This window comes from Rhinoderma darwinii, chromosome 6 (genome assembly GCF_050947455.1).
Source record: "Rhinoderma darwinii isolate aRhiDar2 chromosome 6, aRhiDar2.hap1, whole genome shotgun sequence".
In the NCBI taxonomy this organism is placed as follows: Eukaryota; Metazoa; Chordata; class Amphibia; order Anura; family Rhinodermatidae; genus Rhinoderma; species Rhinoderma darwinii.
In genome coordinates this window covers 96,218,375-96,238,964 of record NC_134692.1, presented here as the reverse complement: position 1 = coordinate 96,238,964, position 20,590 = coordinate 96,218,375, and the positions used below count along the sequence as shown (strand labels likewise).

General features: G+C 40.1%; 1 protein-coding gene across 2 annotated transcripts in view; it reads right to left on the bottom strand.

Annotated features, from left to right (window-relative positions):
- KATNIP (katanin interacting protein) overlaps positions 1-20,590 on the bottom strand; it is a 361,314-nt gene that overhangs the window by 224,007 nt on the left and 116,717 nt on the right. For both annotated transcript variants that reach the window (XM_075830061.1, XM_075830062.1), the window contains one exon: positions 2,298-2,504. In XM_075830061.1, the coding sequence (XP_075686176.1) occupies positions 2,298-2,504 (207 nt within the window). The remainder of the gene's footprint in view (positions 1-2,297; positions 2,505-20,590) is intronic.

The following is a 20,590-nucleotide window of genomic DNA, read 5'->3' as shown; positions in this document are numbered from 1 at the left end:
TTTAAAACTTCGTGTCAGGCGCCCTTACCGTTAAAAACTATTGCGAATGCCTGGAAGAAGGCACAACTCTTACTAAAAGATACTACGGATTCTTCGGTTTCCCCCAGGACTCCGTTATGGAATAATCCATGGCTGCCTCACCTGGTGTCCCTGCCGGGAGCGATGATGTGGGCTGGGATAGGGGTTCGATTTTTAGGCCAAATATACTCTGTAGACAGCGAGTTTGTCTCCTTTTCTGAGCTAGAGGAGAGATTTGGGGTCTCGAGAAAGGTTTTTTATCATTATCTCCAGTTGAGACATGCCTGCTTGGCTCAGTTTGGTTCTGTTATGCCAGCTTTGGGGTTTTCCGGATTGGAGGACCTACTCGGCACCCCAGACCTTCCTAAGACCCTCACTCAGACGTATGCCCTGTTGCTGTCCTCTGTAAAACGTCCATTTGATAGGGTGTACCTGGGGTGGAAGAGAGATATCCCTGATCTGTCGGAGGAGGAGTGGAGGGAGGTGGAGCTTTCCTTTTTTGATTCCGTAGTTAGTGCTCGAGATTTTTTGATACAATCATGGTTTCTACACAGAATTTACTATACTCCGGTTAGACTTCAGAGAATTGGGGCCTCCGGGTCGGACAGCTGTTTTAGGTGTCAGTCGGATATTGGCACGTACCTCCACTGTGTCTGGTCCTGCCCTAGGATTTCACTATTTTGGTCAAGGGTTGTAGAGTTTCTGCATGACAACTTTGAGTTTCCCAGGGTTCTCTCCCCTCAGGTGTGCCTCTTGGGCATTATGAATGAGTTAGTACAAGGCTATTATGACAAAATCTTTTTCCGATTTGTTTTGTTCTGTGCACGGAAGGTTATAATTATGGAATGGAAGGCCACGGTGTGTCCTAGTATAGAACATTGGTTACAACTGGTAAATAAGTATATACCATTATATCAGAAATTATACATTAGCAGAGGGTGTCCTGACAAATTCGGGAAGATATGGGCTAGATGGATGGAGATTTCGGACACTGTTGTCTGATAGGTAGGAGTGAGTGACGTGTGACTGGTTGTCTGTTTTTGGTAATAATGGCGGTCAAATGTTGATCCTATTTTCTTCATAATACACTTATATGCACCTGTAATCCGTTAAGTTTTCATGTGGGCTTTTGCACTGTAATTGTGTTTTTCTATATGAGGATTGTCATTGCCAACTAGTGCGGTTGGTCAGTATGTTATGTATGTTTTTGTGCGCAATTTTGCGCTTTTGTTTTTTGAGAAAAAGTTAATAAAGAAAACCTTTTAAAAAAAATAATAATGTTATACTGTAATAGTTCTGACTTTTACGGGTGCAGCAATACCAACTATGTTTATTTTTTTATTTTTTTTACATTACCTTAGCAGGAAAGTATTAAGTACTAGCATTGTAATTTTTTTTGTACATTACTAACAACTGTATTTAAATGTTATTTACTAGGGGACTTGAACAAAGGAATAGCAAATGTTGTCATTTTTTGTGGCTGAAAAGCTGCGATTCCGCAGCAAAATTCACGATTCAGGAAAAAAAACATTTTTGTATAAAATTAATAAAAATCGTAATACTTACCCCATTTTCCGTTGTCGTAGCGACACTTTTTTCTGTTCTTGTCCAGACCGGCCATGTGGGCTGCAGCGTCATCCCAGGAGGCCGGGCTAGACGAGTACAGAAGCCTCACAAAAAACGTCACCACAATTTGGTGCGGTTATTCGGCCGCAATTCCCTGCGAGTTCCAGGACGGACACGCTGTGTACTTTTACGCAGCATATCCGCCCTGTGTGAATATGGTCATATAAGGTGCTCAACATATAAAAATATTTTTAAATACGTTCCATGGACCTTTTTAAGGATCTGTACCAAAAGGGAAAGAAGCAATATTTCCCGTGATGATTTTGATTTTTCACACACATGCACTGTATATTTCATTAAGTAAGTCTGCAAATGTTTTCTCAAGTATGGTGTCAAAAACATCTTGTAACAGAACAAACGTATTGGAGCAGAAAAAGGAAGGATATGTCAGTCAGTATAGTAACAAAGAAAAAAACATGGGCCTCCGCAGTAAAGTATGATAACACCATTTACCGTTGCTATCGTCCAATACTTGTGGACTGTGGATAAAAGCGTCCTCAAGGTTAAACTGGGGAATTAGTGATCTACTCAGGACCTGTCACAGATTGCTTACCTAGGGTACAAGCCAAGAAGTATTTACTTCCTTTCACGTTAAATGAGAAGTAGAAGATGATGGTTATTTATCTTGCAACATTTATAGAAGAAAAAATTACCTGAAATTGTCCATTAACCAAGCAATAAAGGTCTCCAGGAAAATCAGCATTCCTTATGTCCACATCATGAGGGGAAACATATATTTTCTGATCCTTCAGATTGAAAAACTGAATCTCAGTCAACCCTACACTGTAAGGATTTCCCCAGTTGGATAGAATTTCTACTGTAATGTATATTATGTCTTTTTCTGCTGGTGGTGAACACACCTAAAACACACAAAAACATGGAACAGTTAATTATTCAGTGATGACTAAATAATAATGGTTGAGGTCCCTTTACACGAGTACATATTCTGCCTGATAAGCGAGCGCAAATCGAGTATACATGTCAATAGGTGCTCGTTTGCTCGAATGGAGTAATGATTGCAAGTACAGCGACTAAGAATCATTAACCCCTGCACGTCAGCCATACGTCTATATACGTTTCAACTGCCGATGCCCTCTGCAGTTATCACGTATATAAACGTTGGCAGCGTGGAACCAGCTTTAATGTGTGCAGCACTGCACTTTCCTGTCTGCCGGCTCCCTCCCCAATAGAGCCCCCGGCTAGATCATCGCAAGCACTCTGGCAGGAAATTCTTGTCTTGGGAATACCTTGACATTACTGTCCCTATATATAGTGACGTTAGGGGCTTTGAAACGCCGGAATACAGCCCATCTATAGATAGTGCTATCCCACCCTGTAGATAGCGCCACACCCCCTGTAGATAGTGACATTGAACCTCCCTCAAGGTGCGTAATCCCCGACTAGAGCTTTGCCGACGCTCTGGCTAGGGATTCCGCTCCTAGAGGGAGCCCCTAATATATGGACAGTGACGTCAGGGGCACCCTCTAGGAGCGGAAACCTTGGCCACAGTGTCGCGCTCTGGACAGCGATTCTGCACCTAGAGACGACTTTAGTAGCGCTATGTACAGGGGTGTGTGTGGTGCCATCTACAAGGCTTATGGCATGACACTATCTACATGGGCCCTGTGGCACTATTTGGGCCCTATCTTCAGGGGACTAACCTTTCAAACAATTTATGCCAATCTAAAAGTATACCTGATTAAGATTAATATTTTATTTATTTACTGTTGAAATTCAGTTGTTTTACCCATGCAAATTCTGTGTAAAGTTACTCACTAGATGTCTCTCTTCCTTTAATCTGCTCTCCACCCCCTGTTGTCAAGCAGCAAATTCTGTCCCTGATTACAGAAGGGCTGCAGAAGGTCAGTGTGCGTCACTTCACTGCCTTTTCATATAAGTCTATGGAGGAGGGGGAGCAGGGAGAGAGAGACAGCAACAGACACGATACATACAAGTCTATGGAGAAGGGAGGGGTGAGAATGTGAAGGAAGCAGGAGCAGAGTGAAAAAGACAAAGATGTGTTCGTAAGATTTCTATGTCACCCCAGAGCTGGATTTTCAGCTGCACTGCTCAGTACTGCTATATAATGTATTACATGCTGCTGCAGTTTATTTATATATGTCATAGATAAAGACAGGAGAGCAGGATTCTCCTTTTCTCTGTGTACCGTGTATAAAAGATATTAATGTAGTTGGGCTCCACCCACTAGCTCAGAGAAAACTAAGAGTTAGAGATAGAGCCTGCAGGGGAACACTGCTAAAATATGCAAAATACAAGTCATATAATGGCCAGAAATAGTGTTATACCTCATGTACACACATATGACAGCTTATTCTGAAGTCACCTGAAAAGTTAGGTACGCTTGAAGTTTACTGAAGATCTTCCTTTATTTTACTATATTTGTCAGTTATACAGTAGCATTCCGAATTGCTTACTGTACACCTCCAATCTGAGTGCCTAAAAATGTTGCCAACTCTTGCTAAATATTCTGAAAATAATGAATATGTATGTTCCGTATTTATTACATTGACCTTTGTCTTGAAACAGCAATGCAGTGCCGTTGTCCTATGTGTACTCCTCTGGGCAGAGGAGATTCTGTTTGTGTGATTATAAACATACTGAATCTCCATTAGTGCCTGGCACCATAAAGGCAGAAGTAGCTGTCAGCATATTCTATTACGGGCTGGATGTTTTCATACTTTTATGCGAATTGCTATCAGAGAAAGCCCTTGCAGTATAATAACCAGTCAGCAACTACTGGGCAACCATTAGTCAAACTGCAGCCAAGTATAACACTAACTAAAAGGGATGACAATCCATTTCAGGTGAAAAATTGTCTTTTCCCCCCTTTTTCACACTAGAACCTGACAGGCCATTGGTTATACAGCAATCATATCACCGAACCAATTCATCTGTAAACCCCCAAATAGCAATGTTCAATATTAATTCTACTTTCTGAGCAAATAAAAATGTAAATCTTGAACACTGAAAAGTTTTATGAAAAAGAAACAGCTTTTTTTATGTTTGTTACTCAACTCATTCTTTATGTGCCCAATTTTTATGCGGTATATTTTTTTATTATGAAGAGCTGACAAACAGGACCAGTTCCTCCAATTTTAAATAAAGAATGAGAAAAAAAATGTACTTCTTTTCCTAAACCAACAGATACACCTTTTACCAAATGATACACCTTCATGTGACAACCCATGTCAATATTAGACCATATGGACATCATAGAAAAAGTCCCTATGTAAGTGGCCTCTCTATTTCAACCATTTAAATCGCTGAGGCTTGAGAAGTTGGACCCGTAGTGATCAGCTGATTACCCAGTCTGATTGCATTCAAAATTGGGTTGTTTTCATGAGATAAAGAAAAAAGTACTTGAATATTGCTAAGCTTGATTAGCATTAGAAGGGGCAGCCAGCACGGTTTTACTAAGGGCAGGAGTTGCCAAAACAACCTGATTTGTTTTTATAAAGAGGGGAGTAGAAGCCTAGACAGAGGGGCCGCTGTGGATATGGTGTTTTTGGTCTTAGAAAGGGCATTTAAATCTGTCCTTCATAGAGGTCTAACGGGTAAATAAAGGACAATAGTTTTAGAAAGTATAGTTTGTAATTGTATTGAAAATTGGCTCAAGGAACGTATCCAGAGAGTTGTAGTCAATGATTCTTCCTACTCTGAATGGTCCCCGGTTATAAGTGGTGTACCCCAGGGTTCAGTGCTGGTACCACTATTATTCAACTTATTTATTAATGATATAGAGCAGGGGTGGGCAAACTTTTTGACTCGCGGGCCACAATGGGTTCTAAAATTTGACAGAGGGGCCGGGCCAGGAGCATTTGGAGGGAGTGTTTGGGCCGGATATACTAAAGCATTAAATGTAGTGTGTGCAAACCTCATAGCACAGTAAGAACACTACAACCCAATTTATTAACTGTCTTTCAAATGTGAAAAATAGCCCTTATCAGTTAATAAATTTGTCTCAAGGAATATGCAAGATATGGCATTTACATACTATTTCGCAGATACTGGGAGGAGGAAATGTAAATAGATTAAAATAACATACGCACTGTGATTTATCAAGAAAAAAGTTCTGTTGACTCTGTAAATTAGCTGCCAACCTCTGAGCAGTAGCCGCCCGTTCTTGTGTTGACTGCTTGCTAGCATAGTTTGCATGCTTCGTGGCAAAGTGACGGCTGATATTGTACTCTTTGAAAACCGAAGGGCTTAATGGTGACGTGAAACGAAGTGAAATAAAGAGAAATACGCGCCACATTAACCCCTTAATGACCGGGCCATTTTGCACGTTAATGACCAAGGATTATTTTTTGGTTTTTCACGGTCGCATTCCAAGAGTCGTAACTTTTTTTTTATTACGTCGACATAGCCGTATAAGGGCTTGTTTTTTGCGGGACGAGTTGTATTTTGTAATTGCACCATTTTTAGATGCTTACAATATATTGATTAACTTTTATTAACTTTATTTTAGGAGAGAATTGAAAATAAGCAGCTATTCCAGCATTAATTTTCACGTTATAAATTTATGCCCTTTACTATGCAGCGTAAATAACATGTTACCTTTATTCTACGGGTCGGCACGATTACGAGGATACCAAATATGTAAAGGTTTTATATGTTTTCCTATGTTTGCACAATAAAAACCCTTTTAGAAAAAAATTACTTGTTTTTGCATCGCCGCGTTCCAAGAGCCGTCATTTTTTTATTTTTCCGTCGATGTGACCGTACGTGGGATTGATTTTTGCGGGCCAATGCGTAGTTTTCATTAGTACTATTTTGGGGTACATAGGACTTATAGATTAACTTTTATTTTATTTTTTATGGGGGGAATGGGAGAAAAGAGAGAATTTTGCCGTTGTTTTTTGCGGGTTTTTTGGACGCCGTACATCCGGCAGTTTCATTAATGTGTTCATTTTATTGGTCAAGTTGTTATGATCGCGGGGATACCATATATGTGTATGTGTGATTTGTTTTGACCGTTTTATTAAATAAAACCACTTTTTGGGGCAAAAAAGTAGTTTTATTTGACTTTGACTGTAATTTTTTTTATTTTTTTTTTCACAAACTTTATTTAACGGTTTTACTTTTTTTTTTTTAGTCCCACCAGGGGACTTCACTATGCGATATGCCGATCGCATATATAATGCTTTGGTATACTTCGTATACCAAAGCATTATTGCCTGTCAGTGTAAAACTGACAGGCAACCTGTTAGGTCATGCCTCTGGCATCGCCTAACAGGCAGATGCTGAAGACAGACCTGGGGGTCTTTGTTAGACCCCCGGCTGTCATGGAAACCCGACGGCGACCCGCGATTTGTTTGCGGGGGCGCCGATCGGGAGACAGAGGGAGTTCCCCCCTCTGTCAAACACATTAAATGCCGCTGTCACTGTTGACAGCGGCATTTAATGGGTTAAACTGCCGGAATCGGCGCGTGCTTCGATTCCGGCAGTTGCAGCAGGAGCCAGGCTGTGTATAACAGCCGTGCTCCTGCCGCTGATCGCGTGGGTAAACTGTCAGTACCCGCGCGATCACAGGACGGATATATCCGTCCTCCTGCGCGAACTAGCAGCTGCTGAGGACGGATATATCTTGGACAAGTTCGGCGGGCCGGATTAAAAAGCCTAACGGGCCGTATGTGGCCCGCGGGCCGTAGTTTGCCCATGTCTGATATAGAGGATGGCATTAATAGCACGATTTCTATTTTTGCAGATGACACCAAGCTATGTACTATTGTTCAGTCTATCAAAGATGTTCATAAATTGCAAGCACACTTTGGACACACTAAGTGTTTGGGCGTCCACTTGGTAAATGAGGTTTAATGTAGATAAATGTAAAGTTATGCATCTGGGTACCAACAATGCATGCATCATATGTCCTAGGGGTTGCTATACTGGGGGAGTCACTTGTTGAGAAGGATCTGGGTGTTCTTGTAGATCATAAACTAAATAACAGCATGCAATGTCAATCAGCTACTTCTAAGACCAGCAAGATATTGTCGTGTAGGGGGACATGATTAACTTATATAAATATATGAATGGCACACACAAAAAAATATGGTGAAATCCTGTCCCATGTAATGAATAGGGGCTAATAGCCTGTTTACAGCGTGGCCCCTCATGGTGATACGGCGCACCCCATTTTTTCCTCCTGTTTTCCGTCAGTTCCTTTTATGGTCATAAATTAAAGGTCATTTGGTTTAACCCTGTTTTTCCCCTATTTTTATTTGGTACTTACCTGTATGAGGTCAGGTTCAGGTCAGTGGTGCCCCACCCACTTGGTCTTGGCACGCACAGGTTCTGGAAAATTCCTATGTGGCGGGAAAATCTGGTGTTTTCATTGGTTCCCTTTGGTAAAAAGGCGGAAATTTTGAATATATATTTCCAGGTTTTGGAGTGGTCTGCTGCCCGTCCAAGTTGGATGAAGAAGAGGAACATCTTCGCCCATCCCCCCCTCCCTTTTATGTCGCGGTATCTTGTTAGTGGGGGGTTAGTCGCCCAGTTTATGGGTGGACAAGGTCATGAATTATTGGTATAATATTTATTGGTTTTTAATATTTATTCAAATATTTGGTATTTATTACAAGTTTAATAATTATTTATTCTATTTATTATGTAACCCCTTAATAAATACCACAGCCATTTTATTCTATCTGCATTGTTTCTTGGTCTTTATTAACCCTTGCAAGACCGAGCTCATTTTGGCCTTCAGGACCAGCCCCATTTTTTCAAATCTGACATGTGTCACTTTATGTGGTAATAAATCTGGAATGCTTTTGCCAATCCAAGCGATTCTAAAATTGTTTTCTCGTGACATATTGTACTTTATATTAGTGGAAAAATTTGGTCAATAAATTCATTGCTTATTTGTGAAAAACACCAAAATTTTTTAGAAAATTTGCAAAAATTATGATTTTTCTAATTTTAAATGTATCTGCTTGTAAAACAGATAGTAATACCACACAAAATAGTTACTATTTCACATATTCCATATGTCTACTTTATAGTTGCATCGTTTACTGAACATTATTTTATTTTTCTACGACGTTACAAGGCTTAGTACTTTACCAGCAATTTCTCACATTTACAAGAAAATTTCAAAAGGCGATTTTTACAGGGACCAGTTCAGTTCTAAAGTGGCTTTGAGGGCCTTATGTACTAGATAGACCCCTTAAAATAACACCCCATATTAACCCCTTTAGGACACAGCCTGTTTTGGCCTTGTGGACACAGATGATTTTTTCAAATCTGACATGTGTCACTTTATGTGGTAATAACTCCGGAATGCTTTTACCTATCCAAGCGATTCTGAGATTGTTTTCTCGTGACATATTGTACTTTATGTTAGTGAAAAAATTTGGTCGATAAATTCAATATTTATTTGTGAAAAAATTCAAATTTTAGCAAAAATTTGCAAAAATTAGCATTTTTCTAAATTTAAATGTATATGCTTGTAAAACAGATAGTAATACCACATAAAATAGTTACTAGTTAACATCCCCCATATGTCTACTTTATGTTTGCATCATTTTTTTTCACGTACTTTTATTTTTCTAGGACGTTACGAGGCTTAGAACTTTAGCAGCAATTTCTCATATTTTCAATACAATTTCAAAAGGCTATTTTTTCAGGGACCAGTTCAGTTCTGAAGTGGCTTTGAGGGCCTTATATATTAGAAAGTCCCCATAAATCACCCCATTTTGAAAACTGTACCCCTCAAGGTATTCAAAACCACATTCAGAAAATATTTTAACCCTTTAGGCGTTTCACAGGAATTAAGGCAAAGTAGAGGTGAAATTTACGAATTTCATTTTTTTTGCCAAAATTCATTTGTAATAAAAAAAAATCTGTAACACAGAAGGTATTACCAGAGAAACGCAACTTAATATTTATTGCCCAGATTCTGCAGATTTTAGAAATATCCAACATGTGGCCCTAGTGCGGTAATGGACTGAAATACCGGCCTCAGAAGCAAAGGAGCACCTAGTGGATTTTGGGGCCTCCTTTTTTTAGGAATAGATTTTAGGCACCATGTCAGGTTTGAGGAGGTCTTGTGGTACCTAAACAGTCGAAACCCCCCCAAAGTGACCCCATTTTGGAAACTACACCCTCAAGGCATTTTTCTAGGGGTATAGTTAGCATATTGACCCCACAGTTTTTTTGCAGAATTTAGTGGAATTAGTCTGTGAAGATGAAAATCACCTATTTTTCTGTGGAAACATAGAATTTTTTCATTTTTACAAGGAATAAAGGAGAAAAAGCACCCCAAAATTTGTAAAGCAATTTCTCCCGATTACGGCAATACCCCATATGTGGTCGTAAACTGATGTTTGGACCCACAGCAGGGCTCAGAAGGGAGGGAGCGCCTTTTGGATTTTGGAGCGCAGATTTTGCTGGATTGGTTTTCAGTGCCATGTCGGGTTTGCAACGCCCCGGAGGGACCAAAACAGTGGAAACCCCCCAAAAGTGACCCCATTTTGGAATCTACACCCCTCAAGGAATTTTGCTAGGGGTATAGTGAGCATTTTGGCCCCTCAGGATCTTTTTTAGAGCTAAGGTGACCAAAAAACAGCGATTTTGGCGCTTTAAATTCTTTATTTATTACAGCGTTCACCGTGCGCAATAAATTACGTTTTAATTTATTCTGCCGGTCGGTACGATTATGGCGATACCATATGTGTATAGATTTTTTTAAGTTTTGCAGCGTTTGCACAATAAAATTAAGTTTCTATAAAATAATTTATTTTCTGGGACACGCTATTTTGAGCCGTAACGTTTTTATTTTTTCGTCAAAAAAGCTGTGGGAGGTCTTGTTTTTTGCGGGACGGGTTGTAGTTTTTATTGGTACCATTTTGGGGTAAATGCGACTTTTTGATCACTTTTTATTCTCTATCTTGGGAGGGGTGGTGACCAAAAAATAGCGACGCTGACAGTTTTCTGTTTATTTTGTTTGCGGCGTTCACCGTGCGGAAAAATTAACATTATAGTTTCATAGATTGGGTCGTTACGAACGCGGCGATACCAAATATGTGTACTTTTTTTTAACGTTTTCATTTTTTCCCTTTAATAAATGACTTATTATAGGAAAACAAAACCTTTTATTTTTACACTTTTATAAAACATTTTTATTAACTTTTTTTTACTTTTTACACTTTATATTTTTGTTTATTAACTTCTTTTTTTGACCTGCAGATCTGATCGCTGCTAGAATACATTACACTACCTAGGTAGTGTAATGTATTCCAACTGTCAGTGTGACGTCACAGTCACTCTGACAGTTGGTCTACGAGGATCAGCAGAGGCTGATCCTCAAAGGCTGACATACATGGCAGACCTGGGGGCCGTTGTCTGGCCCCCGGGTGCCATCACAAGCATCAGAAGCCCCCACGATTGCATGGGGGCTGCTGATGCGCTACAAACACGCTACATGCGGAGATCGCAATCGAGCCCCGCATGTAACGGGTTAATTGCCGAAATCAGCGGCGATGAGCCGCTGATCGGCAACACTGGAGAGTGTCAGCTGTCGGGGACAGCTGATCTCCAAGTTCCCGATGCACACTGTCGCCGACAGTGTGCATCGGTAACGGCACAGTGACTTTCTGTCACTCTGACAGGAAGCCTATCAGGACCAGCCGAAGGTTGGTCCTGATGGGCTTCCATCCATGGCAGACCCGGAAGCCATTGTTTGGCTTCCGTTTGCCATACTAACTATCGGCAGACCCCGCGATTTCGGACGGGGGTCTGCCGATATGTTAGAAACCCCTAAAATTCGGCGATTGCACCCGATCGCCGAATTTAAGGGGTTAATGCGCCGAAATCAGCGGCAAAGGACCGCTGGCCGGCAAGAGGGGAGTGTCAGCTGTCGGCGACAGCTGACCTCCCGATTCCCGGAGCACACTGTCGCCGACAGTGTGCACCGGGATTAACTCAGTAACTGTACGTCCTCGTGCGGGAAGTAACCTCCCGCAACGACGTACAGTTACGTCCTGGTGCGGATAGGGGTTAAAAACTGCACCCCTCAAAGTATTCAAAACAGAATTCAGAAAGTTTCTTAACCCTTTAGGCGTTTCACAGGAATTAAAGCAATGTAGACGGGAAATTGACAAATTTTATTTTTTTTGCTGCAATTCATTTGTAATACATTTGTTTCTGTAACACCGAAGGTTTTACCAGAGAAACGCAACACAATATTTATTGCCCAGATACTGCAGTTTTTAGAAATATCCCACATGTGGCCCTAGAGTGATAATGGACTGAAATACCGGCCTCAGAAGCAAAGGAGCACCTAGTGGATTTTGTGGCCTCCTTTTTTAGAATATATTTTAGGCACCATGTCGGGTTTGAAGAGGTCTTGTAGTGCCAAAACAGTGGAAATCGCCCAAAAGTGACACGGTTTTGGAAACTACACACCTCAAAGAATTTATCTAGGGGTATAGTTAGCATCTTGACCCCACAGGTCTTCTGCTATATTTATTGGAGTTTGCCTGTGAAAGTGAAAATCTACTTTTTTTCTGAAAAAATATAAAAATAAATAATATTTGCAAGGCATAAAGAATAAAAAGCACCCAAAAAACTTGTAAAGCTACTTCTCCCGATTACAGCAATACCACATATGTGGTACTAAACTGCTGTTTGGACCCACGGCAGAGCTCAGAAGGGAAGGAGCGCCATTTGGTTTTTGAAGCGCAGATTGTGCTGGATTGGTTTTCAGTGCCATGTCGCGTTTGCAACGCCCTGGAGGGAGCAAAACGGTGGAAACCCCACAAAAGTGACCCCATTTTGTAGACTACACCCCTCAAGGAATTTTTCTAGGGGTATAGTTAGCATTTTGACCCCACAGTTTTTTTGCTGAATTTAGTGGAATTAGGCCGTGAAAATTAAAATCTACTTTTTTTCTGAAAAAACATAGAAATGTTGAATTTTTACAATGAATAAAGGAGAAAAATCACCCTAAAATTTGTAAAGCAATTTGTCCTGATTACAGCAATACGCCATATGTGGTAATAAACTGCTGTTTGGACCCACGGCAAGACTCAGAAGGGAAGGAACAATATTTGGCTTTTGGAGCTCAAATTTAGCTGGAATGGTTTTCGGGTGTCATGTCACATTTGCAAAGCCCCTGAGGTACCAAAACAGTGGAAACCTCCCAAAAGTCCCTTTAGGGGACTGGAACGAGCGATCATTAGGTCGCTGGTACAATACACTGCAGTACTAATGTATTGCAGTATAATATCATTTTTTTAAAGGCTCCTGTAACAGCGCGATCGCTGTTCCTGTCTATTAGTCCCGGGTGTCAGCTGTAATACACAGCTGACACCTGCATAATATGGAGCGGGCGCAGCGCATGAGCCCGCTCCATATATAACCCCCCGCACCACGACATGCTGTTAAGTTGTGGTGCGCGAAGGCGTTAATGCGCAGCGGATGGTGCAAAATTAAAATTACAATTTTCCACTGATATGCCATTTTAATGCACAATATGTTGTGCCCAGTTTGTGCCACTGAAGACAAATACCTCATACAATGTTGAGCGGGTTCTCCCGGATATAAAATATCATATATGTGGACGTAAACTGGAGTTTGGGCACGCTGTGGGGCTCAGAAGGGAGGGAGCGCCATTTGGCTTTTGGAGCGCAGAGTTTGCTTGGTAACTGTTCTGTTTGGGGTTTTGCTGGTATTTCAGTTTATGATGTGGGGGTATATGTAAATTGGGCAGAGTACATTAGGACATAATAAGAGGGTATAATAATTCGGTAAATAAATAATAATCCGCAGATATGTGGCCAATGTCGCACTGATAAATGGCGCCCGATCTTATCCGCTTTTGGACACTGCACAATTTCTGTCGCTATATACTGAGAGCCAGAACTTTTTTTTTTTTTTCTTCACCGGAGCCGTGCGAGGGGCTTATTTGTTGCAGGACAATTTGTAGTTTTCATTGGTACCATTTTAGGGTACATGTGATTTTTTTTATCACTTCTTATTAGGAAATGTGCACACACACTAATTACGTCCGTAATTGACGGACGTATTTCGGCCGCAAGTACCGGACCGAACACAGTGCAGGGAGCCGGGCTCCTAGCATCATACTTATGTACAATGCTAGGAGTCCCTGCCTCGCTGCAGGACAACTGTCCCGTACTGAAAACATGATTACAGTACGGGACAGTTGTCCTGCAGCGAGGCAGGGACTCCTAGCATCGTACATAAGTATGATGCTAGGAGCCCGGCTCCCTGCACTGTGTTCGGTTCGGTACTTGCGGCCGAAATACGTCCGTCAATTACGGACGTAATTAGTGTGTGTGCACATACCCTTAGATTTTTTTTGGCAAGCAAAGTGACAAAAAAACTAATTCTGACAATGTTTTTTGTCTTTTTTTTTTTTTTACACTTTTCACCGTGCACTATAAATTACATTTTACTTTATTCTGCGGGTCGATACAATTACGGTGATACCAGATGTATATAGGTTTTTTATGTTTTGTGGCATTTGCGCAATAAAATCACTTTTCGATAAAATTATTTATTTTTTGTGTCACCATATTCTGAGAGCCATGACTTTTTTATTTTTCAGTCAAAAAAGCTGTGTAAGGGCTTGGTTTTTGCGGGAAGGTTTGTCGTTTTTATTGGTACTATTTTAGGGTACATGCGACTTTTTGATCACTTTTAACCCTTTCACGCCGCAGCCCTTTTTCAGATTTTAATTTTCGTTTTTCCCTCCCCACCTTCCAAATGCCATAACGCCTTTATTTTTCCGTCGATATAGTACTATGAGGGCTTGATTTTTGAAGTTGTAGTTTTTTGTAGCACCATTTATTTTGGCGTATAATGTACTAGGAAACGGGAAAAAAATTATTTGTGGGGTAGAAAATGAAAAAAACAGCGATTCCGCCATGGTTTTTTGCGCGCCATTTTTACGGAATTCACTGTACAATTAAAACAACATATTCATTTTATTCTATGGGTCAATACGATTACGCCGATATCAAATATGTGTAGGTTTTTCTATATTTTACTACTTTTACAAGTAAAAACCTAAGTGTAAAAAAGAAAATTTATTTTGTTTCGCCAAATTCCGAGAGCCGTAAGGTCTTTATTTTTCAGTCGATTAAGTGGTATAAGGGCTTATTTTTTGCGGGATAAGCTGTAGTTTTTAATAATACCATTATGGTGTAAATGTGACGGTTTGATCACTTTTTATTTCATTTTTTTGTGGGAGATTAGGTGAACAAAAAATAGCGATTCAGGCGTTTACAATTTTTTTTTTTACGGCGTTCACCGTGCGGGTTAAATAATGATATATTGTGATAGTTCAGACTTTTACGGACGTGGCGATACCAATTATGTTTATTTATTTAATTTTTTACTATGCTCTAGGGGGAAAATGGGAAAAGGGTTTTTTTTTGAACTTTTAATATTTTATTTTTTTTACACAAAAAAAAACAAAAAACAACTTTATTTAACTCATTTTTACATTTTTTATTAGTCCCCCTAGGGGACTTCAACCAGCGATCGTTAGATCGCTTGCACGATATACTGCAATACTAATGTATTGCAGTATATCGTGATTCTGACAGTCACCTATGAAGCCCTGCTGGAGGCAGAGCTTCATAGGAGTACCAAGATGGCGGACCTGGGGGACTTAGTCAGACCCCCAGGTAGCCGTGTGAACCAACGGCTCCCCCCGATCTCGCCACGGGGGGGCCATTGAGACGTTACAGGGGGTCGCCCCCCTGTTTTTAGTCATTTAAATGCCGCGATCTCTATTGAACGCAGCATTTAACGGGTTAAACAAGCGGGATTGCGCTAACACACAGCCGACAGACTCGCTCTATGGAGCGGACTCAGCCCGTGAGCCCGTTCCATATTCCCCCACCCGGCGTGCGCCGTATATATACGGCGGATGTCGGGAAGGGGTTAATTCTATATTTTTGGAGGGTTGATGACCAAAAAAAATAGTGATTCTGACATTGCTTTTTAATAAAAAAAATTTGCGCTGTTCACCATGCGGGAAAAATAATATTATAGTTTGGTTCGTTGTGAACGCGGTGATACCAAATATGTGTACTTTTTATAAAAATATTTTCATTTTTTTCCTATAATAAAAGACTTATAGGAAAAAAAGCATTTTTTGTTTTTGTAACTTTTATAACTTGTTTTTACACTTTTAAAAAACATTTTTATTACTTTATTTTTTACTTTTTACTTGAAGACTGGCAGCACTGATCGCTGCTATAATACATTACACTACCTAGGTAGTGTAACGTATTATAAAAACTGTTAGTGTGACGCTGAGAGTCACACTGACAGGAAGCATATGAGGACCGGCCTCCGGCTGGTTCTCATAGGCTGCTGTGCATGGCAGACCCGGGGGCCATTATATGGCCTCCGGTTCTGCCTTATAACCGACTGCAGCACCCGGAATCGGTCACCGGGAAAGTTTGTTGTAGTAACAAACTTTCCAGTTCGTTGCTACAACAAACTTTCCCTGCGATCACATGACTGGGACCTGAACCAATTAGGTCCCGGTCATGTCTCCGGGACCAGAGGCAGGGGTTAACAGCGCGATCCGGGTGTCAGCGCTACTCTGAGACACCCGGATCGCCCTTTTAACACCCACCGTGAATTCACGCCGACAAGAATTTACTGTGGGCGGTCGGGAAGCGGTTAATTACGTTTTTAGTATGTGTGTTTGGGAGGTTGGGTGGCGCTTGTGTTACCATGATTGAGTATATCAATTGTGACAGGTTGAGGGAGTTAGTCTGCCAAGGGAGATATATTCCTAGACGCCTATTAAGTGGTTAACATAGGGTCTTCCCTCCACACAGATGGAGGGTAATTAACTAAAAAGAAAACCACTGCTGGGAGTGTGTGTCGGTGAGAGGAAGCAGAGAAGGTGAAGACTGTTTTGCTACTGAACAGACCTGACATTTACAGAGGGGTGAGAGCGAACCCCCGCAAATGGCTGGACTGTGTGAGTTATACCTGGACTTTTGTTACGTGAAACGTTTCTTGCTATTCTAATCTTTGTGTATGCTGATGAGACAAGCTATCGTTGTGTTTATTGGATTTCCCTGATTGAAAGAGAAATTAAACAGAACTTTAGAAGCTTTAACAAGAATACTGCACTGAGAGTGTCTCTTTTCCCATCTGTATTCCCCAAACTGCTACACAATAATAAATAAGTTGAATAACAGTGGTTCCAGCACGGAAACCTGGGGTACACCACTTATAACCAGGGACCATTCAGTGTAGGAATCATCGACCACAATTCTCTGGATACGGACCTTGAGCCAATTCTCAAACCAATTACAAACTATACTTTCTAAACCTATAGTCCTTAATTTATCGATTAGACATCTATGAGGGACAGTGTCAAATGCCTTTGCAAAGTCCAAAATCACTATCCACAGTGGCCCCTCTGTCTAGGCTTCTGCTCACTCCTTTATAAAAAACAAATGAGGTTCGTTTGACAACTTCTGTCCTTAGTAAAACCGTGCTGACTGTCACTTGTAATACTATTTTAATACTCCAGGCTGGAGGCGATGTCCGGTCATTCTCCTGTCACTTGTGTGAAGGAACTACGGGAGTGACAGCACAGCTTGATCTCGTGAGATCACGCTGTGCTGTGGATTTAGCTGGACATGAATTGAATGGTCAGCGCCATACACTTATCTTTAATACGCCCACTTGGGCATTACAAACAAATTTGCATAACACTTAAAATGCTCATAACTTTGTCAAAAATAAACTTTTTTTAAAAAAAACCACCACATTACGTATTTACATTAAAGCGCCTATTAGATTAGGTAGAAGATAGGGCAATTATAAACTGGTGACAAAGCCTCTAAGCTAACTGGTCTATAATTACCCGGGGAAGACCTAGAGCCCATTTTGAAAATAGGCACCACATTTGCCCTGCACCAGTCCCTTGGCACTATACCAGTCACTAGAGAATCTCTAAATATTATGAAGAGGGGGACAGAAATAACTGAACTAAGCTCTTTAAGAATTCTAGGGTATAACCTATTTGGTCTTGTGCACATTTATTTTATTTAACTTAGCTTGGACCATATCTACATTCAGCCAATTCAGTATATTAATGTATGTATTAACAGCAATGGCACCGGCTAAATCAGCTGCTCTTTCTTCTGTTGTATATACAGAGCTAAAGAACCCATTTAGTAACTCTGCCTTCTCTTGATCCCCTGTGACCAACTCCCCATTACCACTATCTAGGGGTCCTACATGTTCAGACCTTGGCTTTTTTGCATTTACGTACTTTGGGGATTTGTTTTACTATCCTTGGCCAACTGCCTTTCATTTTGTATTTTTGCTGATTTTATTACTTTTTTGCAGATTTTATTAAGCTCTTTATAATTTAGAAAGATTACAGCTGTACCCTCAGATTTGTATTTTTCAAATGCCCTTTTTTGTCATATATTGCCCTTTTTACAGGCATGTGGGATTTAATTTTAGTTGTTTATAGTTGTTACCTGTTGGAATATATTTTGCACTATATTTATACAAAGTAGATTTTAAGATCTCCCATTTATCATTTGTACCATTATTTGACATAAGTTCTTCCCAGTATATGTCCTGAATTGCAGTCCTCATCCTGGGGAAATTGGCCTTCTTCAAATAAAGTGTTTTTGCCCTCCCAGCCTGTGTTTGTTTTTAAAACTATATTGTGATCACAGTTACCGAGGTTTTCACGAACATTGACATTCCCAACAAGCTCTGCATTATTAGAAATGAGATCCAAGAAAGCTTTCACCTCTAGTTGGGCCTTCCACAAACTGGGCCATAATATTTTCCTGAAACAGGTTAAGGAAATTTCTCCCCTTCGCAGCTGAAGCCGAACCATAACACCAATTAATATCACGGTAATTAAAATGTCCCATTACCACTACAGCACCAGCCCGCTCCATCTTTTTATATAGTTGACCTGCCATCTCCTCAGTTTTATTGGGGGTCTATAGATTACATCAAAAGTAATTTTTTCAGTGTTTACCTCCCCTTGTAATTCCACCCACTAGATTTCAACCTCCTCACAATCTTCACCCACTATTGTCTCTTTCACACTCACCTTCATATCACTTCTCACCTACAGACAGATCTAGGTTCATAACTTAGATGTGATAGATAACAGGTAGACCCTGCATTTCAGAGACACACAGGACCAACTGACACGGAACCCGTCAGTGCCGCTGACCTGACAGATGCAGGTCTTAGAGCAAGATACAGCTGCTTTGTATACAGGATATAAAGCAGCTGTATCTCAAAAAGTTAAAATATATTTTTTTCTTGAAACATAAGATTTGTATTTTGTATTCAGATGAATAATAAGGTTTACAATAATTATTCTTCAAAGATTACAGTTCACTTAGACAAACTGAATTTAACCCCTTCCCGCTGCAGCACTTATTTTTCAAATCTATCATGCGTCACTTTATGTGGTAAAAACTTTGGAAAGTTTTTACCTATCCAATCGATTCTGAGACAATTTTCTCATGACACAATGTACTTTAAGTTAGTGGTAAAATGTGATCTATACATTCAGTATTTAATTGTGAGATGCATCAAAATTTTGCAGAAAATTGGTAAAATTTGCAGTTTTCTAAACTTAAATGTATCAACTTGTAAGACACATAATAATAGCACACAAAATACTTGCTAATTAACATTTCCCATATGTCTACTTTAGATTGACATTGTTTTTCGAACATCCTTTTATTTTTCGAAGACGTTACAAGGCTTAGAACTTTAGCAGAATTTTCTCAAATTTTCAAGAAAATTTCAAAACGCTATTTTTACAGGGACCAGTTCAGGTGTGAAGTGGCTTTGAGTGGCTAATACAATACAAAATCCCATAAGTCACCCCATTTTAAAAACTGCACCCCTCAAAGTATTCAAAACGGCATTTAGAAAGTTTATTAACCCTTTAGGCATTTTACAAGAATTAAGGCAAAATAGAGGTGAAATTTACAAATGTAATTTTTTTTGCAGAAATTCAGAGTTAATTTTTTTATGTAACAAAGTCGTTTTTACCAGAGAAATGCAACTCAGTATTTATTGCCCAGATTCTGCAGTTTTAAGATATATCCCACATGTGGCCCTAGTGTGCTACTAGACTAAAACACAGGCTTCAGAATAAAGAAAGAGCACCTAGAGGATTTTGGGGCCTTCTTTTTATTAGAACATATTTTAAGCACCATGTTAGGTTTGAAAAAGTCTTGTGGGGCCAAAACAGTGGAAACACCCCCAAAAATACCCCATTTTGGAAACTGCACCCCGCAAGGAAATCATCTAGGGGTGTAGTGAGCATTTTGACCCCACAAGTGTTTCATAGATTTTGTTAGAATTTGGACATGAAAATGAAATTTTTTTTTCAATGAAATGTAGTTTTAGCTTAAAAAACCCCACAAAAAACACAATGCTAACAAGAAATAAAGAAGCCTAACGTTTGTAAAGCAAATTCTCTGGAGTACGGAAATACCCCATATGTGGGCATAAACTGGTATTTCGGCATACGGATCAGAAGAGAAGGAGCACCATTTGGATTTTGGAGAACAGATTTTGCTGGATTGGTTTCAGGACACCATTTCGCTTTTGCAAAGCCGCTAAGGTACCCATACAATGGAAACTACCCAAAAGTGACACCATTTAGGATACTACACCCCTTGAGGAATTAATCTAGGGGTGTAGTGAGAATTTTGACCCCACAGGTGTTTCATAGATTTTATTTGAATTGGTCAGTGAAAATAAAAATATTTTTTTTTCCAATAAGACGTAGCTTTAGCTCGAAATCTTTCATTTTTTCAACAAATAAAGAGAAAGCACCCCAAATTTCTCCCGAGTACGGCAATACCCCATATGTAGTCATAAACTGATGTTTGGGCACACATTTGGCGTGCAGATTTTGCTGGAT